The sequence below is a fragment of the Tyto alba genome, unplaced genomic scaffold, assembly GCF_018691265.1.
Source record: "Tyto alba isolate M040663 unplaced genomic scaffold, T.alba_DEE_v4.0 Super-Scaffold_41, whole genome shotgun sequence".
NCBI lineage: Eukaryota > Metazoa > Chordata > Aves > Strigiformes > Tytonidae > Tyto > Tyto alba.
Genome location: NW_024881317.1, coordinates 12,079,301 through 12,105,229, shown reverse-complemented (window position 1 = coordinate 12,105,229; position 25,929 = coordinate 12,079,301). Strand labels below are relative to the sequence as shown.

The 25,929-nt window shown below is 35.8% G+C and overlaps 1 protein-coding gene across 2 annotated transcripts; it reads right to left on the bottom strand.

Annotated features, from left to right (window-relative positions):
- Window positions 1–3,003: 3,003 nt before the first annotated feature.
- On the bottom strand, window positions 3,004–25,671 carry COPS2 (COP9 signalosome subunit 2). 2 transcript variants are annotated; one of them, XM_042804203.1, is made up of 13 exons: window positions 25,542–25,671; window positions 15,589–15,702; window positions 14,504–14,581; window positions 13,779–13,904; window positions 12,319–12,429; window positions 12,138–12,215; window positions 11,148–11,322; window positions 10,081–10,259; window positions 9,887–9,939; window positions 7,486–7,583; window positions 5,584–5,666; window positions 4,546–4,604; window positions 3,004–3,759 (listed from the first exon to the last, which is right to left on the bottom strand). In XM_042804203.1, exons 1-13 carry the CDS (start codon window positions 25,593–25,595, stop codon window positions 3,615–3,617), a joined length of 1,353 nt encoding a protein of 450 aa, XP_042660137.1. In that variant the 5' UTR covers window positions 25,596–25,671; the 3' UTR covers window positions 3,004–3,614. The 2 variants fall into 2 exon arrangements, with proteins under 2 accessions (XP_042660137.1, XP_042660138.1); XM_042804204.1 differs by having other exon boundaries at window positions 12,319–12,408; window positions 25,542–25,665.
- Between the last annotated feature and the right edge of the window lie 258 nt (window positions 25,672–25,929).

Below are 25,929 nucleotides of genomic sequence, written 5' to 3'. Positions count from 1 at the left end.
CTGATGTATTTTCGAGAAAGCAAGGGGTACTGTCCAGAGTGATGTCATTTTACTCTTAAGTCATACATGCTCAAGTAAATTAATTCACCACCTCTCAATAAAAAAGTAAATGTAAAAATACAATCTTCAAATACAGACATAATGTTTTACAGCTGATAACTTCTGAGTAATTACAAAAATCACAGTGTTTATTTACAGACTACAATTCAAATACTTTAATTGTATTATTCTGCCAGGTGCATTTCAGCTGCCTTGCCTTTTTCCTGTTTTTTTTTTTTTGTTTGTTTTTGTTTTTTTTTTTTTTGTTTGTTTTTTGTTTTTGTTTTTGTTGAATATATTTCTAAGCCTATTTAAAATGAAAGGAAAATTAATTCCTCACTACATCGTGGTTTCAGATCCATTCCATTAGGGAAGGACTCTGCAATGAGAAAAGAATGCATTTCTCCAAAGTATGTTTGATAAATAACTTAAGAAAAATCTAAAATGCATGCAGACGTAGCACCCGCATCCTCCCGGATTTCATTTGCATAATGTTCAGTTTTTATGTGTAAGCTGCCAGCAACTTAAAAGAGAGGTTTATATATACACAGTTTAATCACTATTGTAATCTTACATAAGATTACAACAGCCATTAAGATGTTGCAAACAGTGTTACTGGTACTACCTAAGATGCCATGTTGTCTTGTACCAACAGCATCAAAAGGTGTATAAAAACATCCAGAAAGTTGTTAAAAATGTGTCTCTGACAATTAGCGACATTTGCAGAAATGTAAAGACTAGAAACAAGGTTGGAGGATACAGAGACTGCTTCACAGTTCTTGAACATCCTGCAGTGTAATAATGTTATTTGAAAAAAAACCTCCTTCACCCGCCTCCTTCAACTGCTTCTTCACTTTTCCTGAGGAGGTAGAAATGACACCAGATCGACCACGGACTAAGTGGGCTATAGCAACTATTAGCAATTTCTGCTGCAGTTGTATGGCAACACATCTCCTCCATATTTCCCCGCAGAAAAGGTTATTTTTCTATGTTGAGAATTATGAGGACTCAGAAAAGGGGTAGAATCCCTTAGGGATTATATAAATCTTCATTGTGTGCTTAGAGCACAGAAGCTAAGGCACTGTATGCATGAATAAGAACTAAAGTATGCCAAAACGCACAACAATTTATTAGAGGTAGACTGACGCTTTTTCAGTCTAAACACACATTGCTAGCCCTCACTATTCAAACTAACAGTCCTTCAACAGTTGGACTAGTCTGACTGCAATTAGTCCTTCACAACAAAAAGATAAAACAAGGGAGTTAGATGGATAGGACAAGATTTACTGCAGTATTCCCATTTACTTCTTGAAAAATCCAAACATGCCTCCCCAACAGACATAGCTGCGATGGGAAAAGTTACATCAGTTACAACAGACAAAGTCAAGACTTTTTTTTTTTTTTAAAGTGGTATTAAGTTCTTTTTTTCCCTCCTTTGGAAAAGAGTGGTTGTTCCTTCCTGCAGCAAGGGTGGCAGGAAATGTCAGAGAAAGGAAATACGCTGAAATAGCTTCCACAGTCCCCTGTCCCCATGGGAAGAAGAACCTTGAAAGACTGGCTATCCAAATTAAAGTCTCTGGATCTCCAGATAAGGGTCCCAATTACTGTGCAGTATTATTAAGTTCAGTTTCACATCAGCAGATCTTAGTGGAATTTTCAAAGTAATAACTATGTTATCCATCACAGCACTGAAAGGAAACAATATGAACACTGCGCTAAGGAAAAAACTTCGCTTAAAAACTAAGTTCAACTTATATTAATATATTTTAATATTAAGTGGATAAATTAGAAACATCTACTGGTAAAAATATGCATCAGTGAAGGAAAAATGCTCACCCAAGATTCAACATCATGCTACACATTATGTTCTACTGTGTAAAGGGAAAAAAAAAACCACTTCCTTTGACAACTGCAGAGCAAAGTAATTTTCTAAGGGACATAACTTTCCTCTGAAGGATAGTTAATTTTATCCTATTTAATTATACACTGTCACCAATTTAAATCCTGCCCTAGAACACTGAGTTTACCATACTGTCTTGCATGTATGTGATGGACATGTGTCATTAGGCTTTCTCATTATTTTTGCAGTGGTGTTAATTGCTCTACATACATATTTTTCTTTCTCCTGTTACAATGACTGTGTGTGGCACTGCTTTGTGCATCATTACACCATACCCTCAGCTTTAAAATGGAGTACTTGCAGTTACAGATGAAGTGACCCTACAAAATTTCTTCCACATTTCTGAGATGCGCAAGATAATTTTTCTGTCAGCTCCAGACAAGCTGCTACAGGAGGAAAAGTTGCTGTGGTCAACACTGAAGCTCTATATTTTAAATGGATCTGATGATTCCAAAATCTTAGGACATGAAGGGCATGTGCCTACTATGTGGTAGGACTTCAAGACCTAAATAGCTGCTCTGAAAAGACTACAATACAAACACTTGAGACAGAACAGATACCATTATTACTGAGGTCACTGTACTTGGTCCCCGCTCTATACACACAATGTCATATTATATACACTGAATTCAGTCAAAAAGACCACAGATTAGGCAAAGAGAGATAACGATCAGGGTCTGCATTTCTATTCCCAGGGTACTACGTGGCTGATCTGTATTTCTGAAGTACCACAATAAAAAACGGACATATTCCTGACAAATGCCAAACACCCACCAACATCAGCTAGGCAGGACTGATAATCATTTGGTATCTTGCAAGATAAAAGTCAGTAAGACTGGTAAACGTCAGCTTTTGAACTCTTCAGCATTTATGTTTAACTATTTCAAGGGGGAAATAAAAAAAAAGAAAAAAAAAGAAGTCAACAGCACACATACCGAGGTTTAGACTTAAAATCTCCATATTGTCCTTCGTAAGTGAGGTGAAGATGAAATAATACCTATTTTCCTTTAAAAATAACAAAAGTAAAAATTAAGTATAATGAAAGCACATCAAGAAACAAACTGTACAATTTCTGAACTGCACTGTTTATTTTGCTGCTTGAAACCTAAGTGACAGTATGCCACTATAATTATGGGGTTTCTTCTAAACCTTTACTACACTGCAGATACAGAAATATATGGACACATTTTTGGAGAATTGACATTTTGCAAAATGCAGCAAACATTTCAATTTATACATGAGAAAAGGAAGTGTTCAAAAGGGTATGCATTTCAAGTTATTGCAGGTTATTTCTGTGAGAGAATTTCTGCAGGTAAAACATGTTTAAATTTAACCAACAGTAACGTGTCAGTGTATTTAAAATCGTGACAAAAATCTTCTCTCTGGTCATTAATTGCCCTTTGACAAATTACTAGGATGTTGTATGTTTAGGGCAAGATGTCAATACAGCATAAATCCCGTGGCATTTTGGTTTTCTTCTGGAGATTAAAGCTGTTTTTTTCTTGGGATAAATGCAGCAGCAAAACACAAACCAGCTGATCAAAAAAGCACTTCTGCCATAAATCCAATAATTTCAGGGCACACCAACCGACAGTAGTTTTGCCATTCCCAGTTGTTTTAAGGTTTACATCACTGCACTGTTGCCTTAAGTACGTTTGTAAAAGCTTGTTTTCTGTTAGGCCAGCTTGCTGACTACAGCCTGGTTGAGAGAATTTAGTTGGTTGGTCCATTTATCTAATGCAGTATACCGTGCACCACCTCTCTTCTGATGATCCAGTTCTAGGAGCTGGTTGACTTGATCAATTCGGCCATGTATAGTGCTAGAAGTAAATAAATAAATAACTATAAATCAGTAATGCACACAGACAGGGGAGCTAACAATAAATCAGAGGTAAAATATGAGGTCATCTTATAGAAGAGAGACACAAAGTCCATTTCAGAATTCAGCACTTTTGTAACACACTGTCCTAGGTAGTGCTGCCTACTCAGTTGTCATGATGATTGGAAATCAAATAAACTAATTCATGGGGCAATGCGTATTTTATCTGCCTAGCTATGACCCATGTATGAAGTCTGAAGCAAGAGGAGGTAAACAGTTCTTGAAAGTCAAGGAATCATGAAAAGTGGAGAATTATGTAAAAATAAATGAAAATTAAATCCATGTATGGATTCTATTTTCCTAGTAGATATAACAAGTTACCCTCCAAAAAAACAATTCTACAAATTGTAGTTACATTTTTCCAGTCAAGGGGGAGCAGACTGCTAATTTGTCAACTTGAAAATGTACTCGAAAATATACACAGGCATAAACAGCAATTACCAAGAATAATACTTCTCATAATTTCATAATAATCCAAGTATTTTATTACATAATTCAAAACTAAAGTAAAAATATGCCAATCTCTCTGTATAATTTTCTGGGCTCATGTCTTTCAAATACACTTTACTGCTCATAAACCAAGCAAATCCAAATGAAGTCAGCATCATTACCTTTCAATTCTAGAATCAACCAGTATTGTCACAATGCACAAAAATACTGGTTTTTTGCTTCTTGTATGTTTATTTTAACGTAATCAAAGATCAGTAATCAAGAATAAAGTACATACTTATCCAATATGCACTGCACAAGCAAGCTTTCCACATCAGCTACATCTATGTTTAACTCCTAAAAGAAAAAGAAAACTCATTATGCTGCTACTCTGTTTTGCAACATTAAATACTTCCAATCTTTATTTTCATATACAGAATTCAATAATGATCTATCAAGAAAAAGAACTCCACCTAAAGTATATGTGGCCAATGATCAAGAAATCAGTAAGTTCTCAGAGAAGGCTGAAGCAGCTAAACCAAAATTTATGGAAGCTACAGAAATTAGTTCCTTTACTGACTTACTAAAGAAAAAACAAAACAAAACACAAAAAACCCCAGGAAATGAAGTAAGACAATAATTATTAGACAAGAATGGGTCTGTACTCAAAACCATTTAGATAGCTAATTGCATCTTCTAGCTCAAGCAAGTTCTACAAACTTTAAGGCTAGCTTAAAAAACCCCTACAGTGTTCCAAGGAGAATTTAAGCATAAGAAGTAGGCATCTTTAATACTCTTTATATATTTTTGAATGTAATGAATTTTTGCAAGAAAAATCACAGACTCACAGGAGATGGAAATAGTAACCTACTGTCATTCGGTTTTGATTTTTTTCTTTCCAGATTAGGGAATGAAATCAGTGATTCTATACAATAGTTGCTTTGTTCTATTATAACACTTTTGTACAACACAGACATTTGAAGATATCTTTTGAACAAAAGGAATTAAAATTTTGATTTATGTTCATAATTACATTTTGAATGATACAATTTTCACACTTTATATTTCTCTTCAGAAAAGTGCTTTTCTACACCAAGTAGAATATGGTAATTGAGTATTTTAGAAGTATATCATAGTACATATTATAAAAAGCATTGGGACAACACTTGACATTTACATTTTCGCACTGCAAAGCTGCCAGCAGTGCATCAGTACTACTTTATGGTTTAGATTATATTTTAGATGTTCTATTTCTGGAAGCACTGTATTTATTCAAGAGCTTTTATTCACAATTAATCATTTACTTAAGCAAATGCAAGGCTCTACTGACACGTACCTTAGAAATAAAAGGAATATGTATTCTTGTGTAAGGCTTAATTAATTTTATAAGCACTTGTGTTCTGATGTTTCGCAAAAGCTCTGTAAGAGAAGAAAAAATAAATATTGTAAGAACAACAGTATTGAAATAAAGAAGCAATACAGCTCCATTTAGAAAGATACCCTAATTACCATGACCTTTTAAGGTAGTAATTCAGTGAGGTGGGCAAGCACGGCAAAATAAAGGGACCCTCTTTTTCCAGGGATCCAAGCAATATGTAATTTTGAAGATGGGACAGATAGAGTTAAAACTGTTTGAACATGGAGCAACATATTCCCTGGTAAAAATTTCAATTACTCAAACTAACTGGATAAATCATACAGATTACTGCATGGTACGTCTGCCCCTCTGATTTATGGCTAGAATGCTTGCCTCGCACAAAAGTGGAAAGAGGTATTCTTAAGGCTCTGACACTCAAGTCTGCATCCATTTAACTTCATGCAGAATATTTACATTTTAAGTTAAAAGATCAGGGCCTAATAGTATAATTAAGATGAGGAACTGAAGAAGTATAAAACAGAGTCTGCACAAAGTGGCTGATTATGCTTAAATAAGATAGTGCAGCCATTGTTTTAGAAGTTTTTACATTATTAAAGACAATTTGGATACAATGAAAGCATAAGTTACAATTGTAAATGAACAGAAAAAGAGTTTGAGAATTGTGTTCTACCACTTTTACCTAACCAGTTACACAAGGACTGTTTATATAATGAAAAAGAACACTGAAGACCAGATTATGTTTCTCAATAAAAATAAGGAGATAATGAGGCAAGGTACATAAACATTATAGCCACAAACACACATTCTGTATAACTGCAGAGTGAAAAAGATCTGAATGTTTTTTTTTCCCCTGGACATCACTAGCACACTATTATCATTTAAGTGGTAAAATTCAAATTCTCTTGAATCCTTTGATTCAGCTGTCCTCCTTGCCTTGGTTTTCAGTTCTGTCATACTTTCTTCCTGAAGCATTCATCTCTCCTAGAGTCTCCCTACAAGACTTTAAAGGTTACCAGTTGTCAACATATAACTGCAGTACAGGGGTTATATTTAGTTTCCCCTGCTGTTTGCCGTGTTCTCTCTTACAAACAAGAGGAAAACCAGGTCTCTGGATTTAACTGTTTTCTTTTGTGTAACTATCCAGCTCCAGCTAAATGATCTTGCAATGACACAGTAAGCCCTATTCTTGATGAAAACAGTAATTATCTGAAAAACTGGACACTACATTCAAGTGAAGAGACTTTTAAATTCTCAGATACGTGACAAATGCATTATTTCATCATGTTAATGGAACGGAAGAGCATGTGTTACTGTGTTCCCCTGTTTTATTAATTATAGGTACTATAAATCCAAATATTGTTTTCAACATACACATTAGAATGATGTGTCTTGTTACGTATTTTATTACTACACATTCGTAAGACAACCTTTGTTATATTGTCTACATATTTTGTCTTTAATCTGAAGCAGAAAATTAACCACATAAACTAGCAAAGACCTAACTGTTGAGAGTGACACAAACAACATTTACAAGTAAGGGTTGCCCTCATTTAATCCCTCCAATGGAAATAAAAAAAATATTCAGTGCCTAACACTACCATAGATATTATCTTAAAATATCCACTCTTGCTAGAACTTTCTCCATCATTCCTGCAATTCTCTACAGTCTTTCTACATGCCTGGATGCATGTTGGCCTTGACCAACTTCTAAAGAATTTGGAAACAGTAGAGGAATCATTCACAAGTAATTACAAAGAATTCTAATTCTGCCAAGAAGAAAAATAAACCAGTGGCGGGGGGGAGGAAGGCAGCTTAGCAAATAATGAAAACAAAAAGGATTAAAATAGCCTTCAAAAATACCTTCAATGTGCTCCCTTATGAAGGGATCGTCCATGATGTTGCTGTGATTTGTTTTTAGAATCTTCTCAAATTCAGTGATGTCGTTATTCTGATAGGCACTTCAGAAAAAACAAGAGACAGAATTATTATTTTTAAAAGTTAAACAGACTCATAGGACTGTGCTCTACATCTTCTTAAAGAACCCTACATTAAGGGTTGATGGCAAGTAATTATATTCAGAACCTTTATAAGGAAAAACTATTTCAAGATGAGATTTAACAGAAATGACCTTTCTCCTATTTCAATTTTAGTAGCATTTACAAAAGTTTAGTATGAACACTTAGTTATTCCACAAGTGCACTCTAGTTTCAAAACTTTTGTATTTTAAGAAGGTATTATTTAAAAAAGCCTACACCCTAAAAATAGCTGATTTTGGAAAGTATCATTACTTGAATTTTGGCTTCATGAAGCCATACTTTATGGAACAAATAAGAGCTAAAAAGAGTCTAGAGGGCTGTTGCTGTTTCTAGAATATCTGTCTCAAGCTGAATTCTAAAATTTCTAGAAAATGGAAGAAATCCTGACTTTCGGAATTAACTGTCAGTAATTCTGGAATGGTATTACTTTTTAGATTTTTATTTATAGCTTATTTTTAGTATACATATTGTTTAACTAGTCAATCTTGTTATGTGAGAAAGGATTACAAATACAAGGTGGGTTTAGACACCTATTGTTCAGTAATGGCACCACAGCATCACTTAAAGGCAAGAGCTATAACCACCGAAACCAGAACTTTTTCTTGAAATATAATGGGTTTACAATTCAAATCTATCACCTTTTCTTACAGGAACAGTCAGCTGTAATAGAGACTAGCTATGAACTAATCAAACTTAGACAGTAATTTAGTCATATTAAGGTACAGGCTATCAATATTTAATTTGAAAGATTTAGTGCTCAGTACACGCTTTCAACTTCTGCTTAATTCTAACATCAAACATTTTTAAAATAACATCTATTTTTTTCTTCATAGTCTCTATACATTTTCAAGTTGTTTTTGAACTCGTCAAAAAAAAAGTCATCCTTTATTACTAGTAAAATGGGCAAGAAAAAGATCCGTTACGGTGGAACTAGAGTTTATAAATGGAGTTACATGAGTGGAATGGACCGTATCACATGAAACCAGCGAATTTTACTTCGTAACTAAAAGGAATTTCAGTTAAGTATATTTTACTGTTTATTCCAGAAGTCTCTTTTTATCATAGGTAAAACATTCAAATTGCCAGTATAGTGTATAGGAAGAACTAAAAGCATAAATGCAATCTTTGGAATTGATTTTATTTTCTGCATTTTTCTTATCTATTCTGTTTTAATTGCATTATTAATTTTAAAGAAGCCCTTATACTCAAATGTTGAGATAAAAAATATAAATTAGGAATATTAATAAAATCAGATTGGGTAAGGCCATCTGGAGTTCCTTCTGCCTCAAATTCACATGAAACTATGACAGTGAAGTAGAAAAGACATGTCTAAAGTGGAATTATTGGAAACAATCCCTTAATAAACTACCAAATAATTTGTTCATCATTATGTCAATAATGAATGAACATCCTCACTTTCAGAAACAATTTGTATGCATTCAATGGTACAGAACCATAGCAGTATCAGAGAAAGGTTTGTTCCAACATGAGATCAACTGTGTATTTCAAAATGTCAGCAGGCATTACTACCTACATAATAAAAAGGTGGGGAAAGTTTTCACATGCATTGTTCATTTTTTTTTTTACTTGATAAAGCAAAGGCAGGATAGAATGGATGGACTAAGTTAGCTTCAAAGCACAGTATTCAAAAACTGCTGCGATTCAACTGATTTTGCCTGACAATCTTGATACACTAAAAGTCCTCACATCACAGTTACCTCTAAGAGGTAATGAAGCCTTCTTTCGATTTTCACATACGTTTGAAGGATGGGGGAGATCACTCGAGAGTTCAGTTTCGTATTCCTAAATTATGAAACTCCTTTAGTAATTATGACATATCCATGCATCCAATGACTTTATTGGCTTTCATATAAATGTCAGTCATCTCAGTTTCTCATATATAATCAGCCAAACCCTAAAGACCAGTTGCAGTACAAAGTGGGACAACTTAATTTAATGGAAGAAGTAAGGTTTTTGCCTCTGCGTAAGAAATTCAGCATAGTAGAAGATAACAGCATGTTTCTGCACCTGGTATAATATAGATACTTTGGTATGTCATAGTAAAAGTTTCTTAAGAAAAACAGTCTACAAATATTTGCCCAATATTTATGAATAACTGTGTTAACTCTGCAGAGAAAAGCCATCTCTAAAAATACTCCATTTCTAGTTTGGACACTACATCTTTTCATTTTTTGTTCTCTTCTCCAGAAAAATTAAAATCTTACCTTACTAAATTCGTCATTGCTAGAATCTCTGGATCATTTTTGTATGGTTTAGCCTACACAGAATAGAAAGCATAATATACATGTTTAGCTTTTTTTTTTTTTTTTTTTTTTTTCTTCCCATTTTCATCTTTTGGGTAATTTCCTTCTCAATTCAGAAAAGGAGGGGAAAAAAAGGAAAAAGAAAAAAAAAATACCTCCTGAGAGTCAAATGGATTTATTCCAGATTTCATGAGCATGTTTGCTAAGACCAAGTATTTTAAGCAAGTGGTTCTTCTGGGGCTCCCTGATTCATCATAATTCTTGAATGCTTCAAAAAAATCAGTATGTGCCTTTTCAAACTCTCCTTCTCTTAAGTGCATTTTGCCTCCACATTCTGAAAGGAAAACACAGATGAAGAGAAAAGGAACACTGTGTGCTTGTTGCTGACTGCAAGGATTGTACTCAGAAGTTCCATGCTATTTCTAAATAGATTACTGAAATATTTTCAGGAGTCTTTTTATTCTCTGAAATTGCTAGGAAAAAAAAGCATTAGGGCCTTCACATACAGCACTGCAATTTGAATAAACCCATTCCAAAGAAAAAACAAAACCCAGCCCACACCATAAATCTAAAAGAACACTAATGCTCACAGACAATAATTATTTTAACCTTATGTTAAAATACTGTAAAAATTGAAATTAAATTTATCTCAATTTAAAAGGCAACGGACTTCCTATATTTATGGAATTTTCCCTATCTGTTGAGCAAAACCACACAGAAAAATTGAGAAATACTCAATATTCCCTTTTATTTATGAAGTATCCACTGCTGCCTAATTGTCTGTGCAGGTGCCTACACCAGAGGAAGAGGGAAGGCACAACAGTATTTTGGAGAAAGTTTTTTAAAATACACAGCATGGTTCCACTAGAATTCATCATCCTTTGCATTTATCTTTTGTTGCCTGCCATAGTGCCAAACAGTTCAAAGTCTTCCTCTTGTTCTCATACACTCTCTGTAGCCAACTATCCTGCCCTTCTGACCCATGCATCTGGTACTTAGGCACCAGAACAGCAGAACTGAAGTCCTACAGGAGGCAAACATTAAATGATGGAGACTGTAGCCACTGCATTTGTAGTCCTTTATTCACATGTGGCTTGTCTGCCTCTGAATCTACAGGATCCTCTGTCTTTATAGTTGGAACTAGAAAAAACATTCATTATCAGATTTTCATAAAACTACTCTATGCCACAGCGGTTAAATGAAAAATTCAAGATTAACTTGCCTCTGATAACTCCCATGATCAGTGGATGAGGAATGGCTGACTTGATGTGCAATGACTGTTCATATAGTGCTTTAAGTTTTTTGTTATTTTTCTGTGCTGTATACATTTGAATTTCCAAAGCATAGATTTCCAATAGTTGAGTACCTTTTTTTAGGTCATCTTCCCCATCATCAGTCTAGGACAGATTAAGTAATAAATACTGTGAAATTTTAAGAGAACAGTGATTTCAGTTTTATACTAGTAAAAAACTGATTACCAAATACTCTCAGTAATCTTCTGTCAGAAATAAGGATATTACTAAAATTTAAAAATTTTTATGTAACTATTAACACAAAATGTAATACTCAGAGAACTTATCACAGGGCAAGTTCTGAAGCCCTTTATTTAAAAAGTCAGTATTTTTAATTAAACATTTTCCCTCAGAACTTTGCCTTTTATTCTTTCCCAATTTCCTTAAAACACACTTTCAATAGATAAACACAGTGACACACATACATATACATATAGATAGTGCATACAACTCTTGTGCTGCCTATAAAAGAACCATTTACCAGATACTTGTAACCCATTTTCCATGCTGGAGGAGGAAAAGGGGACACAAACAGGCACAGCAGGCTGCATGGCTATTTTTTTTTTGCCCCCTTCCAAATGGGAAAGTAACAACTGTACTTTCAATTTTGAATAAAGCTTACTATATTTTAAAGTAAATGTCTGTGCATTACAGATTGTTCATACGTGCTTCTCATCCTTGCACCTGACTAAAAGGAAACTTGATAAGCAGCTGTGAATAATTTTTTAAAAATCATCTTTAAACCAAGGAATAAAACACTTATTTTTTGTTCATGTTACCAAACAGCTAACAAATTGGAGCATGCACAATATTTCTTCCCTCTGTACTAAAGCTCAGCAACATGCCTCAAAGGCCAACAACAGATGTGCAAAAAGTCAGTGTTGTTTACTAAGCTACAGTGATTTAGAATATAAAGGTACCTGGCATGACTGATGCAGCTGACGCAAAATCTTTTGTAACTTTCCATATTCTTCTCGTTCTAAATATAATTTGCCAAGCTGTAATGAAAAAAAAGTTAAAGTACTATGGTCTATTAAGATTATAAGAGTTAGCTGAAGGTGTCAAAAACAAAAGCAAGAAACAGTAAGTTACAGATTTTACCTTGGTGTTTGTCTTAAACCACAATCTATCATTCTTAGCATCTTTCAGAGCTTCAAGTGTTGTTTCATAGAATTCCTGAAGCAAATCCATCTGACATAAAAAATCAGAATTCTATAATTGTAAACAGCAAATTTGTACCTGTTAATAAAGTCAATCTGAACAAACTAAAAGTGCATGCTTGAACTTCAAAGAAAGTATATGCATCTTATTGAATGTCTGCTTTTAAATTGTAAAGAGCTTCCAAAGAGTAACAAAACTAAGTACACTTGCTTTTCTTATATGAAATAGATATAACTAAAAAGTATTTACATTTTAAGATTTGCAACCATCTATCATGCTAGCGAAAAATGAAAGCCACTTTATACAAGCCCGTCTTATATAACCAAGTAATAAGATTCTTATGTTGTGTAACAAAAGACAAACACAGGCAACATTGCTCCTACTTAAAAGAAGGAAAACAAAAAATAATTTACATACCAAAAAGAAAACACAGTTTACGAAGAGAGAGAGAAATGGTCAAAGGAAAAGATGCTTTTGCCTTTCTATACTACCAGTGCTGTGTGAAAGAAAGCTCCTTAGCATATCAAACTGTTTCTTTATATAAAACCCAGAAATACGACATCCAAAATGGAAATTAAAGTGCCAGGTGTGACCTTTAACAAAAGTTCTACAGAGAATGCATTAGTATTGTTTATGGCCATCGGGGATAATAGATCTGTGGCTATATACAAAGTTAAAATTTCCCGATTTTCCCTCCAGGTCTGGCTCCAACTGCATTTAGACCAAGCACACTAACCTCTGCCAACAAGGTATAGTCTAAGACAATCCTGTAGACCTTAAGAGTAAACCATCATTCAACTATTAAACTTTCATTTCCTATGAGTGGCAAGGCAGGAGGGACTGTGCTATCATCACTAAAGACAAGTGATCCTCCATATGCAAGTGCTACTTCCAGGTAGTCAGTTAGGGGAGCTTTCTACTTTCTGTAAAGCTTTCACAACATAAAAGGAAAGGAGCTGGGCTGTGCATCCGTGAACACGTACCCAACTTGCACAGTACACTCCAGGACAGGCAGTATTTAACACCAGCACTTCATTGCAAAGTTTTTCAAAGTAAAGAATTGTTTAATTACAAATTATATTTGAGAAGGCAGTTACAGTGTGTAGCTACTAGGCTAAAAAAAAAAAAGTATCTACTTTACTTATTAGCATAGAAATCCTAGGTAAATATTGAAAAAAAAAAAAAAAAAAAAAAGACAAATTTATGAGAAGTTACCTGTGTTGACAGAATCCATTAAATGTGGCAAATATATTTTAACAGATGGCAACAAATTAATACTGTAAATGTTCTCTATTAAGATCAAAAAATACCCCAAACCAACAGACTGACATATACAGAAAATTCCATAGTTAAAAATGCAAAAAGGAAAACCATGAAGACAAAAGAACTGATGATCTAACCTGCTTGGAAGTAGAGATATAATCAAGAATAGAATTGATGGATTTTTCAGAGTAATTCCTTGTAACTGCGCTCCGTATGTAGGTCAATAGCTGTTTATATCTATTCATCATTTCAGGAAAGTTAGTCTAAAAGGAAAATAAAATTACATTACAATTTTCAATTATTAAAAATTGAGTTATATCTTGCAAATACACATACAGAAAAGAAAGCATAACAGAAAGACTATGCAGTAGTGGTTGCTATTAGGAACTATTACATCACCACCTTATTCATAAGCAGCAGAATCAGGAATAATTCAGCAAGACTGCATGGAATAGACACTTAAAATATTTATCTCAATGAAAAAAACTGAGATGGCTATACAACTCTTTGGAATGGTTGCATATGTAGCATATACATTTTTCATTGATTTGTTCAGATGAAGTACACATATATATAAATATTACCGGTTTCAGTGGTATGAAAACTCAGTATAGCAAGGACTGAGCCTCAAATTTTCGGAGAGTATCAGCTGACTACAACAGCTACTTTGCATCCATTTTGCCTTTGACTTCCAACCACCAAATTATTTCCCTGCCACATCTGTAGTAGCCATTAAAGGCCACAAAAAACAACTTCTGGCAGATTTAGTTGTCATAGCCATAAATTAGAACAATAGCTTAAAATCTCTGGATCAAATACACATTTATGCCATTTAGTCTCAAGTGATAGCTGTAATTCCTACCAATTTAAAGTTTATTTTAATCATCTGTTTCAGGGCTTTGAATCCCCATTCTCCTTTTTCACCTTCGAGCTCCAAAACCTGAAATAGAAGAATTTTTTAAACAATACTTATAAAAGCTTTATTAGAACTTGAACTGATTTGCATCTAGCTTAAAATGTACATATCCCATACTTGCCCCTCCCCCCGTCTTCGTTCCTTACAAAGTAATGTTTCACTCTGCCCTGCCCTTCAATTTTACTCTTCCCTGATATTGAGAAAGTTTCTGAGGGGTATGTATCTTACTAGTTTTCACAACTTAGCTGATATATAGAGGGTGAATTGTTATTTAAAGATTTTTTTGTTGTTGTTGTTTAACACCAAACACTAAACTTTTTTGTGTATATATATTTAGAGTGGCATTAAAGTTGTAACACCCCCCTGCAAAGCTGACTCAACCTACCCTTGACTAAATTAGTCAAAAATTTACACTTCTGAATAACTATAGTATCTTCACGTACCAGAAAGGCTTCTAGGCTTTAATGTAACATAGTTAAGGGAATGTGTTATAAGTAGAAATTTTAGAAAGTTTTTTTAAGTCATGTATATAATACTGTTATACACTATAAATAAGTCAAGACATGCAAAAATCAATTTTTTCTTTTAAAAGTTACATCTAGCATATTGCTTTCTGGTGGCAGTGTGCAAACATTAAACATTTAAAACTGAGATGAAGGAAAGAAACTGTGTCAGTATTTATACATATAAAGCTTTGGAATCCGATAGCAAACCAAATAGAATACATTACACGTAATACACTGGGGAAGACGCCATTTCATTTTTAAAAATGAATGGATCTGGATTCTGTAGTTGACATGTGAAAACACACTTAGGACTATAATTAACTTAGTAAATCCTGAAGATTAAAACTCAGTTCTGTGTTAAAATAGGACCATTCCATGTCCTGTTTATGCTCCCTAAGAATGATCCTGAAAGGCAGTCAGCCAGGAGTCTAAGTTGTCCAATGATAAACTTAGCATGTTAGTAAGTTAAAATATAAACCTTACTCTTAATATAAAAATAAGAGATAGAATATAAAGACAGAAAACCTTCTGAAAACTGCTTAGTGCTGCTTTGGGATCATCTTCCTTCAAAGCTTTGGAATTGTAGTATTGATTTTCCAGATCCACATTTGGTTCAGAATTGCTGTCCTCAGAATACTCCTACATTTTAAGGAGGGGGGAAAAAAAAAAAAATCAGAAAAAAAAAAAAGAAAGGTTCAGAGAATCTAATATTCTGCTGAAAACTGATAAAATACAGCAAGACATATTGCTCAAACTGACACAGAATGCTTGTGTATTAATTTTTAGAGCATGTTACAAGTATGGACTCTTATGATGATTTCATCTCTCTCCCATTACTAGGCCAGCCTTACCATCCAACAACACTCACCAGTCAACAGATTTCTTTCTACACTAATGAACTCATAGCTCTACCAACTTCGCCTTTATGACAAGTACAGACTGTATTATTAAAATTCTGCCAATTTTGGTGTTTAAGGACAGATGCCTAATAGCGTATGTCATTTCTGTATGGGGGAGAGAACATGCTGGCCTCTAGTTTTCTAAAAGGTGCTCTATTATAGGACCTTTGTGATCCACAGAAAAGATTGCCTGAGCTGTCACACAAGTAATGATTCAGCAATGGAGGATATAAAATGCTTCCATGAATCTCTCTCTGATCTGCCTTTTTATGCTGTAACGATTCATACTTGTCTAAGGAAATTAAAAAAAAAATAATGACGATAACACCAGCTGCTTCTGTGCTGTGAAGCAGGAGATGATTGAGAAAATGCTAAGATACTGCCAAAGAGTGTGGGGTGGAGCATAGGCACAATAATTTAATCAAATAATTACCCATCATGTACACTAGCACCAAACAAATTGAAAAATTTACTTCTACCAATTATTACTTAATTAAAAAAAAAAAAGTACTTTGAGGCTTCTTCTGATGAAAAAAACCTAAGTATTTTATCTTCTTTTGCTGAAGGACAGTGCTGCATGTCTGAATTACAAAACACTAACAGAACTCAAAATTTCATTTGAGGTTTACACGAGTCAAAAATACTTCACACCTCTGCATTTTCAAGCCAACATCCCTCACCAGAGTGCTTAGCTATTAGGACGTGAACTGTTTAACAGAATCTGTTTAAATCTCAAAGTTACTGCTGTCAGAGTAACCTTCCTTCCCTTGTAACAATATAAACAATGCACGGTCAGGTGCCCTTCTTTATGTTGGAATTTCTTCTTTTGCCGTACCTCTTTATCACGCACATTTATTCTTTTGTTCATTCATATATTGCTAATATTAATGGACTCCTTCAAAACCATGGGCAGGAATGAAAATAAGATGAGGCAAAAGAAAAGTTTTGTATTAGCTCTCCCTTCCCTACAGTGCAAGTAAGTATTTCAAAGCTTAAGCTTTCTGAAGTTCTAATGGAAAAACTGATTATGGGAGCTCACATTTGGCCCAAATTTTATTAAATTTGGTCCTTGAGACATTTATCCTTCAACCTGCTAATGTTTCAACATGTAGACAAGTTGCTCACATATGTATTTATTTATACTCACATGAAGTATTAGTATTTAGTGAGAATGGACTTAAAAGCTTACTGAATTGTACAAACTTGTCTTCTGAATTCCCAGACAGCTATAAAACTAAATACTGAAAACTGCAAAGAAAACAGGAGTCAAGTGTCTTGTTTCATTGGGCAGACTTTCATTTTGGTTAGCCTGTTTTCGTAAATTCTTTACTCTATTGATCCAACATTGATAGAGTTGCTACAAGAACATGCACATGATGTCAACAGCTGTAAGCTTATCAGACACCTTATGAAAATACAGGCTTCCAAAGCTTAAACAACATAGCATTTATGATATATGTAATCAGCTGATGTCTTGTTTATACTGTACTTGAACAATGGGGAATATTTTTGGCAGAAAAATCTATTTGTAAAGATAAAAAGAAAGCAAACTGAATTAAGTCCGTCTATGAAACAATGTGCTCTGTTAGCCTAAAGCCAGAAACATCTGATTTTTCATCTTAGCTCTGGCAATGATTCTGTATACAGACTTATGCAGGAAGCCTTTTTTCAGATCATTTTCCTCAATGCTACTTAAATATCCTATGAATCTATTTTCTTAATAATATTAATACATAATAAAGTGTTACGTCTAGATATTTTTTTCAAATGGAAATGCTTTGAAATGCAAAGGTAGCATTTTATGTTTTCAGAGCTGTATTTTTCCCTCACTTGATGCCTATTTGCCTCACATGGAATTTAAGATGTTGATATGGACTCAGAGCTGTAAGGGAGATAGGGCTTTCCTACTTGCGGAAAACGTAATGTAAAGTGCTTACTTTAAAAGACATATTTAGACTTAATGTCTGTGAAGAAAACTTCAAAACCACGAACTAAGTATGAGAAGATGCCATGAATCTGTAGACAAATAAAAAAAAAATCTGCATCTGAATTTAAGCACCAATACTAATTATGCCAGTGCTGATCAATTCAGAAGGACCAGCACTTTATCTTCTTTTGATGCAGAGATGGCTTAGTGGTGTATGATACGAATGTGAGAACATTCGGCTTTTGCCAAAAGCAAAAGGAAAGAAGGAGGAAAGTAAAAGTGTGAAGCTGTATCCTCAGAGTTCAAATTAAGAAAAAGATGTATTTTCTTCCCAGTACTGAAAACAGAAATGTTCTTTCAACAATCAATTCAGATACCAAACGCCCAACCTTTCCTCACCCTCATTTTTAACACTCCTGCTTCCTCCTGCATTAGTAACTTCCACAGCTCGACCCTTTTAGGTGGAAAGTTTGTTGCATCAAACAATGCCATACCAAAATAAAAGCGCACAAAAATTAGGTAGAGTATCAAGTTTACAAAAAGAACTTCTACATAACTCTAAAAATCTCTACTGTACCATCTAGACCTAATGTTCTGCATAGTGAAGAACACCCTTAATTATAACTTCAAGATATAAAAGCACCTGTGTGATCTACTTTAGCTCCAGCTGATGTAAAAAAATTAACAGGCCTAAGAATTTTTTTTATTAATATCTTGGTACTATTTTTTAAATTGACATCAACACTATCAATACAAACAAAAACAGCAGAAGTCTGAGTATGAAGAATTGATCTTTGAAACCAGTTTAGTTCTTCCTTCCTGAGAGGATGAAAACAAACAAGTACTTTTTTAATATTGCTCATGAAATTAGAAAGCCCTGATGCAGCTTTAAAAATAATGTAGTTAAAAAAAGGTTAAGACATTACAACATTGCTCCATTGAAAATCTGCATGTTCTAAATGTAGTCGGTTATAAACAATCCAGTCCCATCACATCACTTTTTGTGGAGAAAAAAATTACCACACTAGTTCAACTGTAATGGAAATAAAACCTCTGATGTAGCTTACTCTGCCTGGAACATAGTTCTTTCAAATAATTTTAATAAAAGTTAAATTAGTACCAAAGACCCAATTTAATTTACAAGTCTTTATTACATTAAGTATTAAGCTTTCACAAAATTAATTTTATCTAGTAAACAGCTTTAAAACATTAAGCCTCAGCTTCTAAAATGAACACACACAGAAGACAATTCACCCCAGTCGCTTTAATCATCCTTTTTAGAACATGGATCCATTTGCAGTTTCTCCAGCAGCAAAGGCAAGTTAAGAGCATTCAGCGCTCCTGGATCCTCCCTGTTCATTCCTGGTCCTACCATCCCCTTTCCCCTTCACTGCAGCAATGCAACATTTTATGCTGCTTGAACCCTTGATGATGGCTGATTCTGCCTGGGTCGAGAGAACAGGCCCGCCAGTGCCTACACATATGCAGTCCTGAGGTTGGTGAGCTCTAGCAAAGCAGCAGGTGAGTAGGGAGGGCAAGAAAACCCGCCCGGGGATTCAGAAAACCATAGCAGGAGCCTCACTATCAAGAGAATATATAGAGCTTTTGAAGCATGGCACCTCTCCTCGCAGAGTAGGGTACATGAACTTGGAGACTCTAACACTGTAGCAGTGACATTTAACAGTAGATTTGTGGCATTCTAGCAGATTAAAGTGGCACATTAACTTAGTGAAGTTAAACATGTACAAAACCAAAGACAAATATTTTGTGAAAACTACTGTTGTTTAGTTAGTAATTTTGTTGTCTCCTTTCTTGCCTGAAGCACTTCCCTAACCTCCACATCCCACATCGTGAGTAGTAATCTATACTTTCACTTCTCTGTATATCATTCACTGGCTGTATAGGAACCAACCTTCTACTCCACAAACCTTTTTCAAGAAAAAAAGGGAAAGTAGCGATACAGAGGATAACTTTCCAGACAAAAGACACAATACAAAGAGTTTTATTTTTGTAGAAATGTATCCTTCAAGGACATTGTTAACAATAGTTATTACTGTCAATCTTCAATTGCTGGATTGCTGGTAATTTTACCAAATTTCAACCATTGGGCTGACTCAAACCATTCTTTTTTTATGAAGTCCAATTGTTTCTGAGAATGTCTGGTACAAATTTGATTTTACTTCAGCTAGCTTTGTTTCATAACCATGGCATTTAGGAAGTCTGCTAGCTCTAGGATTTGGAGCAAAGACCTGATATTTTGCAAAAGCGCTAGTGATGTGGGTTGGGGGAAGGGGGATGGGGGGGTGGGGTTTTTTTGTTTGTTTGGTGTTTTTTTGTTTGTTTTTGTTTGTTTGTTTGTTTGTTGTGGTTTTTTTTTTTTTTTAAAAAAAGAAACAACACAAAAATGCCCGAACAAGCCCAAAGAGGGGGAAAAAAAAAAAAAAAAAAAAAAGAAAATAACTCCTCAATATGTTAATATAATAGCTGGTCAGCTAAATTTCTTGAACATTTCATCTAGAGTGAACATGCACTATTTTCCCATAGATCATATATGCATGGGCTGCAAAGGGACCAACCAGACTCCATCCGGCGCTCAGTACAGCACAGCTTGCTTTGCCCTTTGCTCTCCTGGACCAATGGCCCCCAGGCACCAAAACAAAAAGCAAGTAACAGTTTCTATGTGCATTTGCCACTGGTATCTAGGCACATGAATATAAAGAAAGCAATCAGACTGGAATGCAAAAGAGTAAGGAGGAAAAGAACAGAGACAAACCATGAGAGTAAAAACAAGAGTGTGATTTGTGTTAGAAGTCTGCAACCGGTCAACTATGCACTGGAGTCCTGGTTTTCTTTTCCACGTTCCAGGTCTCACTGCTCTTCTGCTCCTACTGGTTAACTGCAAATCATCTAGTGCCTGCTGGCTCACACTGGGGCTGACACCAGGAATAAGTCCGTGAAGCCAGCGATTTGCAATGGGGTCAGTACAGTTCCACGGAAAGACAGTGTTCTGCCTTCGTTATATTTTTTTTAAGCAGAATTTGGAAGATGCACAGAAATGAGACAGGAGACTGCAGAAAGAAGAAATTTGTATTATGACATGCAAAGGGTACTGAAAAGCAGCATCTTTTCTTTCTACCTCTATCACACAGCTCTCCTATAGTTATGTGCATTCTTTTCTAAGTCCAGTTTTGATAATAACTTAGATCTAATTTACTTCTGTTTAACACCCAATTGCATAGATCCTGAGGAGCTCTGTTCTGAACAGAGTGCTAAACAACTCTCAAAAAAACCCCAAGCAGAACTTACCGATACTTGTGAATGTTCAAATGGAAAGAATTTACTAATTATTCTCACACTTTTTGCCTCAATACTTCTTTCTGAGACATTATGGTAATGAGTGAAATAAACCCCAACTATATTAATTCTGTGTTAAAGATGAGTCTGAAGAGAATGAATAAAGTAAAATATCGGGACACACTGAATCCATGTAAAATACGAAACAGCAATTAGTTCAGAGAACACTATATCCTATGTCCTCTGTGAAGCTCAGATTTTTTTTTTTTTTTAATCACATACTAATGTAATTAAACATAACAAAGAAACAGAAGACGGTAAAGTGGATCTATCCAATTTGCTATTTTCCTACTTCTGAATGCTTGTTTTTGCAGCGTTACCACTTTCTTGTTTGCAATATGTACATACAAAAACGCTTTTTTCTAAATTATGTCAATACGGAGAAAGAGGTGACAGTATCTGCATGAAATCTCAACTATATCTATTAAAAATGCATCAATATAAGGTATGTCTGATAAGATTGCTTATCAAGTTTGGTAACATAGAAATTCCTTTTGAAATGGAGTATATTTCTCCCTGTTGGAAAGAAAGAGTGAACTAACATTTGCTAAACTGACATTCCGATAGCTTGAAATAGAAAGTAAGACTGCCTATTTCCTAATATCAACACAGCCTGAAAAGGGAAATCCTCAGTCATCTGGAGGCATGCTCCCCATATTTGAGTCATGCCAATCCTCACAAACCTATAGCCTTCTCACCGGGATGGAAAATGCTGGCTGTTCATTGGAATTGTATACAGCTCTTCTACTGAAGTCTTGGACATAATGCAACTCAGTAACATAAAAAGACAAGTTGCTGAGCAAACAGATTCGCCTATCCTTCCCCCAGATTGATTTTAGAGTTGAATTTCAGAACACAAGAGGATGTCTCATTAAGAACACCATAGACAAATTCCTTATTTATTTAAAACAAAAAAAATCAAGTAGATGTATTACAACTGTCAATGTGTTGTCATTGTGCCTGGAAGAATCAATTTCTGGAGAAAGGCTGAGTTTAGTCTCAAAGTCAGTTCTAAACAGAGCTTTTGTCTAAGACTGAAAACAAAACCAGAATTTACAATGGTCCTTCCCTACTTCTCCACCCTCAAGATGAAACTAGTAAAAAGAACCTGGACTGAAATGATATAAGGCACCTAACAGCACCAAACTAGAAATTAAAAATGAGTGGTTTTCATAATGACCAGTAAACATTATTCTGTTCATTGAAGCATAAAGTGGAATAATCCATGTTATAATCAAGACTGTCACTGTACATTACTAGCAAATTGTGAATCTAGGTCCATCCACCCACAAATAAACATGGAAATTTTTTTCCTGATATCAAGACCTCCAACACATAAAGTTAACTTCTTTAGGAGTGGCTGGAGGTCACTTACATGCAAAACCTTGACTTTTAACCCAGTGAAATACTAAGTGGAAACAGTCAACTATAATCTGTAAAGTGGGTAGTCTTATGTTGTTTCACAGTGTAGTAATTACACTATTATACAAAAATTCATGATGATGGGAATGAGCTGGGCCTTCAGAGTATCTGTTCACATTTCAGTTCAAGTGCAAAACATTTGCATATTTAAGGAAATTTAACTGACTGGTTCTACATAATCAGCAGGTCAAGAGCACATTTAAAGAGGAACAGTCATAATCACTTCTAATAGAAGCTGACAAAATTAGAACTTTTTTCGGACTCTTCTTTTCACTATTTTTATGTTAGTAGCTACCCTGGGAGACCTGAATTTAGTTTCACCATACTGTATTTTGACAAAACAGCTATTTCTTCTTTCATTAACTTCCTGTAATTACTGCCTCTCGTCCTAATGCTTAAAAAAAAAAATACTCACCAACACTTACATGTACACTTTTATTGTCAATTCTGTACTTATGTGTGTTTTGTCTGTACTCTTTTGTTTCAAAACCTTCTGCTGCAGCCTTTACACTGAACTTCAGAACCATGAATCCCCTTATAGTCTTCTTTTAATTTAACTAGATTTATATCAACATGAAAGTAAGAAATCAGGCCCTGTCTTCAGGGGCCTTAACTATTTTCCAAAACAATTTTGCGGAACACTGCAATTACAGTCTCAAGCACATCTGAAAACAACAGCCAATCATAGTTTGTTAGTCCAAGAATGCTGAAACTAGTCTAACTGGAATAATTTTATTATTAAATTCTGGTTGGGTTTTTTTCCCCATCAGTTATAAATCCAAATTACATTTTTAAAAACCTGCTTTGTTTAAAGACGCAGCTTAAGTATTATTTGATGCTTTACATAGGAGTTACATATCGAAAAGAAAAAATTAACATGCTCCTAATTATTACAAGCAGTATTTTTAAATTTTTGGAAGGGCCTGGCCTAGTGGTAATTAATGATGATGAAAATGTTCTAGGAAAATTAACTACAGTCAAGGGCTGAAATTTGCCACAATCAAGAAGTTTCAGGAAGTTTTTTCCAATGAGGAAAAAAGTACTTCTGAAAAAAGAAACACAGGAAAAAACATTAGACCAGAAATTATTCTTGGTGAAAACTGATGTAACACATTGTGACTTTAAAGCTACACTCTTACTCAAATTTACATGTAGACATCTGCGTTTAAAGCCTGAAAAATGCAATTCCAATGGTTTCTCTGTGTCCAGTTTTCATGTTATGGATATTCAACATCAATTCTGCTGTGTTTAGCATTCCTTTGGTTGTATCACATGGAAAAATAAACATAATATTTTAAATCAGGACACTGATTTCAGTGTTAATGAAAATGAATGGAAATTGATTTCGGAACAAACTAGACCAACAAAGTATTTTTAATAGTCTCAGTGCATTTCCTTCAGAAACCTTATTTCTAAAAGTTTGTGTATTCATTCTTGGACTTAAGTAGAACACTAACAGTTCTTGGAATACTGACACAAGCAGCTCATAAGATTAAGATGACAATGCATGTCAAACAAACACTCTCACGTGAATTTTAAAAACCTCAAAACCAGATGCTTTTATTCTATATCCAATGTCATCCAGCCTTTCTGAGCAGCTCATAACAAAAACTGCCCAGAAGCTATTTCAAATAAAATGAGACAAGTCTTTTAAGTGAATTCATACATAGAAACAATTATCAAATAATTTGTTAGAAAGAAAGTCTTCCAGAAGCAAGTGTCTGGGGTTTTTCAGTGAAACTGCAGTACTGTAAATACAGGTTTAGCTGGAATTAATGAAATATACTCTCAAGCCTCAACCCTACACAGCTGTTTAAAAAAAACATACCTGTTCTAAAAACCTATGCAAAGTTCAGAAAAGCAAAAAAACAACCAAACAAACCTCAAGCTCTAATATAAGATAATAGCAATAGAATTACAACTAATCAGACAACACAGAAAAGATTTTTTTTGTTTCAAATATGACAGCTATTTGGTTTACTAACCTACCCCAATATGGTTTCACTCATTGTAAAAATTCTGGTTTTAATAATTTAAAGAAGGCTCATTACATCAAAACAATCCCATTATATTCCAAATTTTCCCCCAATAAATCGTTTTTTTGCTAACTGCAAGCAGCATTTTTTTTAACTGTAACAGCTTAGATGTAAAACCTGATGTCTGTAACAAGATATAACACGAAAAACCCCAAACCCTGCAATTAAAATTAAATTTACAAAAAGGGGGGGGGGACGGGGGCTGGCACAAAGCTGAGACTATAAAGGCAAAAAAAGTTAAAATGACTACACCCTTGGCGTGTTGCATCAGAAGGAGGCTGTGTGGCCATTTCTCCTCACTCCCCCTTCTCTTCCCTACACTTTCTCCCCAGTTTGACGCTCATGCAAGCACACGAACGGCCTGCCCCCAAGGAGCTCCGGCAGCCGCGGGTGGGGAGCAGGGCAGACAACTTTATGACTTTACTTCGTGCCCAACACTTCGGCCTAAGTCAGGAGGAGGGAGGGAAGCACCGCGCCGGAGCCCTCCCCTCACCCTGACCCCTATGGAAAACAACCCGGGGCCCAGGCTCGCTGGGCCCGAGGGGGCCAGCCCGGGGCCTAGCTAACTTCCCGGGGCCGAAGTTGGCCTGTTTTCCCGCGGAGAGGTGGCAGGGCGCCCGGCGGGGCCTGCTCTGAGAGCACCACCTGCCCCTCGCAGCCTCTGCCACCACCCCTCCTCGCCGGGAGGGAAACTCTGCCTGTCAGCGCTCCCTCACGGGGCAGCAGCCGCCGGGGCTGCGGCGGCGGCAGCGGCCGCGCCGGCCCCGGCCCGAAGCGGCGCCGCTCCCGCCAGGCCCCTCGCCGCGCCGCGGACCCCCCCCGCACCTCCCCACGCCCTACCAGGTCGTAGTCCTCTTCATCATCGCACATGAAATCATCCTCCATGTCAGACATCTTGGCCGGAGGACGGGCGGGGGGAGGGGAAGGGGGCTGGCCGGGGGCGGAGGCAACGGGAGCGGCCCCTTCTCCCACAACTCCGCGCGGCGCTGCCCAATGTGGCTCCGCTCCGCCCGGAACCCGCCGCCCGCCCCCGACCCCGGCCCAGGGCAGCCGGAGCGCGGTCCGCGCTGCGCCGCGCCCCCGCCTGAGCTGGCGGTCCGCTGGCTGGGCGGCTCTGGAGGGCGAATTTAAAAAGCCGATACCGGCAATGCCGCTTCCTTCCGCTCGCCCCGTGCTGCTGAACGGCTCACGTACGCTGTGCTTACCATAAGCAAGTAATACTGTAGCA

Coding starts and splice junctions, on each gene's coding strand:
- COPS2 (XM_042804203.1), bottom strand. CDS start 25,595: ATGTCTGACATGGAGGATGATTTCATGTGCGATGATGAAGAGGACTAC. Junction 14,582..15,588: donor CACTAAGCAGTTTTCAGAAG/GTTTTCTGTCTT, acceptor CTTCTATTTCAG/GTTTTGGAGCTCGAAGGTGA. Junction 3,760..4,545: donor GTGCAGTGCATATTGGATAA/GTATGTACTTTA, acceptor ATTTACTTCTAG/CACTATACATGGCCGAATTG.